This window comes from Theobroma umbraticum, unplaced genomic scaffold, assembly GCF_002168275.2.
Source record: "Theobroma umbraticum cultivar Fairchild unplaced genomic scaffold, ASM216827v3 scaffold_147.0, whole genome shotgun sequence".
Lineage (NCBI taxonomy): Eukaryota > Viridiplantae > Streptophyta > Magnoliopsida > Malvales > Malvaceae > Theobroma > Theobroma umbraticum.
In genome coordinates, this window is record NW_018397259.1 from 10,618,046 (window position 1) to 10,623,140 (window position 5,095).

At 38.5% G+C, this 5,095-nt stretch overlaps 1 protein-coding gene across 1 annotated transcript; it reads left to right on the forward strand.

Moving 5' to 3' along the window:
• The first annotated feature begins 6 nt into the window (after nucleotides 1-6).
• On the forward strand, nucleotides 7-3,613 carry PIF3 (phytochrome interacting factor 3). The gene is made up of 7 exons (XM_021426893.1): nucleotides 7-1,150; nucleotides 1,253-1,357; nucleotides 1,465-1,530; nucleotides 1,839-1,904; nucleotides 2,019-2,519; nucleotides 3,068-3,189; nucleotides 3,279-3,613. The coding sequence occupies exons 1-7, from the start codon at nucleotides 95-97 to the stop codon at nucleotides 3,283-3,285; spliced, it is 1,923 nt and encodes a 640-aa protein (XP_021282568.1). The 5' UTR covers nucleotides 7-94; the 3' UTR covers nucleotides 3,286-3,613.
• Nucleotides 3,614-5,095: the final 1,482 nt, after the last annotated feature.

Genomic DNA, 5,095 nt, shown 5'->3' on the forward strand with positions numbered 1-5,095 from the left:
TCCTGCTTGTAACAGCTTACCATCTCATTGTTTACCATCGCACACTCCGAAGACCAGAGATAAAGATACAGGGAATGGTGGAACTAATACAAATATGGGAAAGTTTGGGACGATTGATTCTGTATTGAGCGAAATCCCAATGTCGGTGCCTTCTGCTGAAATGAGCTTGAATCAAGATGATGAAGTGGTGCCTTGGTTGAACTATCCGGTGGATCAATCTCTACACAATGAATATTCCGATTTCTTGCCTGAATTATCTGGGGTCACTGTAAATGAGACTTCTACTCATAGTAACTTTGCATCATTTGATAGAAGAAGCCAATCCATTAGAGATTCCTGCACTGTTTCTCTAAATAATGGTGAGGTTTTTGAACAAGGAAATCCATCAAAGGTTCCTACACCAGCAGATGAAGAAGCTAGGCCTACAAGTGGTGCCAGTCAATTATCCACGCTGCCATCACAGCTATGTCAAACGTCATCCCCATTTGTAAGATCAAGAATTTTGGAGAATTTTGGTCATAGCCTGGGTCATACCTCCACCCACCATGCCATTTGTGGAGATTCAATTGAAGTTCAAGCATCAGATGGTGGTTTGCCTGGCATTAAGATGCAGAAACAAGATCAAGCAGCGCCTTGTAATAACACAGTCTTGATGAATTTTTCCCATTTTTCACGTCCTGCTGCTCTTGTTAAAGCTAGTCTTCAGAATATAAGTGCTATAGCTAGCATTGAAAGGATTGGAAGCAAGGAAAAGGGGTCTGCTGCCAGTATTAGTGACCGTGCTGATACCACGCTCATTGATTCAAGTATTGATTTACAGAAGGAAAAATTTTCACAGTGCCAACCTACGATGGTGCTGATGAAGACTGATAGAAAAGAATCTGAAGCTAAGTCTCTAGATGAACCAGTTACTGCTGAACCAATTGATGCCATCTGTGAAGAAAATGCCCCCAAGAATGTTAAAAACCCTAGTCAAGTTATTGGTGAGAGTGCTTCTAAGGGACTGCCAGATGGTGATAAGACTGTAGAGCCTGTGCTTGCTGCTTCCTCTGTTTGCTCTGGAAATAGTGTAGAGAGAGCTTCTGATGATCCAGTATATAATTTGAAGAGAAAAAACCGTGATAATGACGAGTCAGAATGTCCTAGTGAAGTAAGCTCTATATCAATTTTTTTTTGTTTTGTGTTTTGTCCTGCTTTGCTTTTAATTTATCTTTCCTTTAACCAATAAGCTAAGTAACCAACTTATGTGCAGGATGCTGAGGAAGAATCTGTAGGTGTGAAAAAAGCAGTTCCTGCTCGAGGAGGTTCGGGGTCTAAGAGAAGCAGAGCAGCAGAAGTGCATAATTTATCTGAAAGGGTGAGTAAGCACATTTGATAAATTTGTTAATTTGTAATTTGTCTTCCATATGGCTGTTTCTGAATTATAAGATCTGGACTGATACTCAACTGGACTTTCACAAACAGAGGCGAAGGGATAGGATAAATGAGAAGATGCGTGCTTTACAGGAGCTCATACCAAACTGCAATAAGGTTGGCAACTCATTAGATCCTTGGTTGCTATGTTTTGTTATCTTTTTAACCAAATTAAGGAATTTTGTTTAGACACAAATTGCTTAGGGAAATAGAATGAGCTCAGGCATATCATTGTGTATTTTTTTTTTAGTTCAAAAACAGAAAGCTTATTCGTGCTTCTTATCTTTGATGTTTACTGCAGCTTTTGTTAATTTCATCAGACATTGGTTAAATGGATTTGTGATTGAAACCAAAAACAGACCAACAAAGACCTGATAGCTTTTGTATTTTAAATACTGTTGACTTTTACATTTTGACATTACAAGGTGGACAAAGCTTCGATGCTTGATGAGGCAATTGAATATCTTAAGACACTTCAACTACAGGTGCAGGTAAGATCTCTCTTATTTCTCCCAAATCAACTCTTCTGTTTGCTGTATATTGGGTTTTTGATTTTTGAGAGGTAACTGAATAAGTTCAATTTGTCAACTACCAACCTTATGCAGATTATGTCCATGGGAGCTGGCTTGTATATGCCACCAATGATGTTACCAACTGGAATGCAACACATGCATGCAGCTCATATGGCCCATTTTTCACCCATGGGTGTTGGACTGGGAATGGGTATGGGTTTTGGGATGCCATTGCCTGACATGAATGCTGGATCTTCTGCTCGTCCTATGGTTCAGGTGCCTCCAATCCATGGAGCACCTTTTTCAGGCCCTGGCCCCACTACTCTCCAAGGGATGGCAGGATCTAACCTCCAGCTATTCGGGCTTCCAGGTCAAGGACTTCCCATGTCAATGCCGCATACACCCTTGATTCCTATTTCTAGTGGGCATCTTATGAAATCGGCCATCGGATTGAGTGCCTGTGGACTGGTAGGCCCTATGGATAATATGGGTTCAGCTACAGCTTCTATTTCAAAGGATCCGGTGCAGAATATCAATTCACAAGTGGCACAGAATGCTAATGTCAATAGTTCAATGAATCAGACACCTAGTCAGGTAAGGGGATTTTTTTCCCTGTAAGTAACATTTTGAAAAAAGAAAGAAAATTTTTAGTATCTTCTGAAGTGGGACTTAATTGCTACTTTGAGAAGGTTGCCTTGAGGCTGTATTTCTCCCAGAGGCAAATGACAAATTAGCTATATCACATGGTATAGAAGCATACCCTTGATGACTATTTATTTTGATGCTGAATTATTGCCAATTCAAGTAGACAAGTTCATGATAAAGCTGAGGACTGTTTCTTGTTGGGGTTAGATTAGAGAAATCCTTTTTCTTTTCATCAATGAAGAAGTTTTTCGCTTCTAATATAGCAGAATAAGTTGTAATATACACATAAAAACACACAGACACTTATATGTATTGTACATTTTGCTTTATTCTACATACGCAGACAAGGCTGACAGAAAAAGGGTGTTAGATTCTATTAACTTCCTGTAAATTAACTAGTCAACCATGTGAATATTTTGCTGTATGTTTTGATGGATTTGCCTCCTGCCATTAGTCTGGCTCAATCTAATCAAATCTGATATTGTTTGTGATGCCAGTGTCCAACAACAAATCAAAGTTTTGAACAGCCAGCTGCAGTGCAAGAGAATGGTCAAGCATCAGAAATTACTGGTAGCGTACCTTTTAGATCAGCCAGTGGAAATGAAAAAGTACCTGATAGGTCAGATTACTTTTAACTTTGTATCGAGATCTGCATCATTAAATTTTGGTTCGAAGAAGTGTGAACTTAATATTTTCTTTTAAGTGCAGGTCATAACTGGTAGCTGTTATGGTCTTTTTGATTGGAGGAGAGGAATCCATTTTGCTTGCTATGGATACTGAAGCTTTTTCTCCCTGATGAGATTGAACCTCAATGACGGTCAGCTGAATATAATTTCAGGATAATACAGTCCCAATTTGCACAGATTTTGGTATGTTGAGGAGACTTGAAATCTTTTCTTGCATATGTACATTCATTTATATGATCCATGCAAATAATGCAATGTTAACTAAGAGATAAATACCTAATAGTATGTATTCAAATCGTTGTACACCTCTGGGTAACTAATTCTTTGAATTGATGAAATGATAATTATCTTCTGTTACATCTATGGTAGTCTCTCTCTCTCTCTCTCTCTCTACATATTTAGTCGAGTTAAAGTGTGGTGTAATCAGCTAGTATCATTTTTGTCAGCTTAAAGTCATAAACCGTATATTGTTTTGTTCTTGATTGGCTTAAAACCATAAACTTGATAGTCTTCTTTACTTTTAATTTTGTTTGGCAACTGCCTTACATCATCTCATGTAAAGTAGACAATTATGTCAGGAATATATTCATTTTCATCTAGTTCTCTGGACCAATAATGCTAATGAAACTTTACATGCTAGTGTGAACACAGTGGACAGATTAATGGATCCATCTTCACGGATGTGGCCGTAAGGCTGAGAAGGGTTATGTTACAACGCAACCTATCTTTAAATAGCGTCATGCAGGGCATTTTCAACTGTCTCTAAATAATTACGGATGATATGAATGCATTCCATTGCTGAAAAGCTCATAATTGGAGTATGCACGATCATCATTTATGGACAAAGTTTTATCTCCAAGCATTATAATTACCTTTGCAATCTGTCATGGAATTCCCCTGCCTGTTTCCATCAGCATGACCCCAATATCCTTGCTGTCATAAAAATTTCTTTATCATAATAATCATTGTTCTATTATGCTGACAGAATGCAGGTACTTCCTCCTTGTGTTGATACATAGCCCGTGGGTGCAACTTGCTTTTTGGAAGTGATTTTCCAGCAGTAATTAGCTTTTAGGATTCGTCATAGTGCTGCTGTAAGCATGGATATCCTTGACTTGATAAAAACAAAGATGATGATACTCATAATGATTGCTAGGAAATTTCCATTTTATGGACAAAAGGATACTCAATTTGATAGTCCGCTTGGAAAATTCAACCATCACATATAAAGAATGCCACGCTTTCAGATAGGTTTCCCTTCGTAGGCTTTGGACCCCTCTGTTGTGTTGGCTCGTTAGTTGTCTATTTGATCTCTTGCGCATTCAGTGCTGCACTTGACCAATATTTATCATCTTTTACTCCAATCTTTTGTTTGATCAGTTATCTTTTTCTAACTGGATTATTTGTGTGGTTTATTAATCCAACACATAATAAATGGCAGAAAGGAAGGAACCTTTTCGCAACTTAAAATGTTTCTTCTTCTTATTAGCATGAAGCATGAGGAATGAAGAAATAGTAATGCAATACATACAGCTAAATGGAGTTATACAAAACATGGAAGAAAAGCTTTTCCTCAGGTTTCACAACTTGGAGCGCAGCATGTATGCGCTGTGGTATCATGAGGCTAGTAAACTTTCCTAGACTGGTAAATCACAAAAGCAGCGGAAGACACAGCATCGGTCTACACCCCCTTATTTGGCTTTAAATGCAGCACTGACTAATTGGTTTTATGCGTTTGAATGCTTTTGCGCGAGCTTTGTTGACCCAATGATTGCTAAGACTACGCTCAGTCACGAGACATGATCTGCTTTGGTCACCATTGTCAAGGGAAGGCATGGC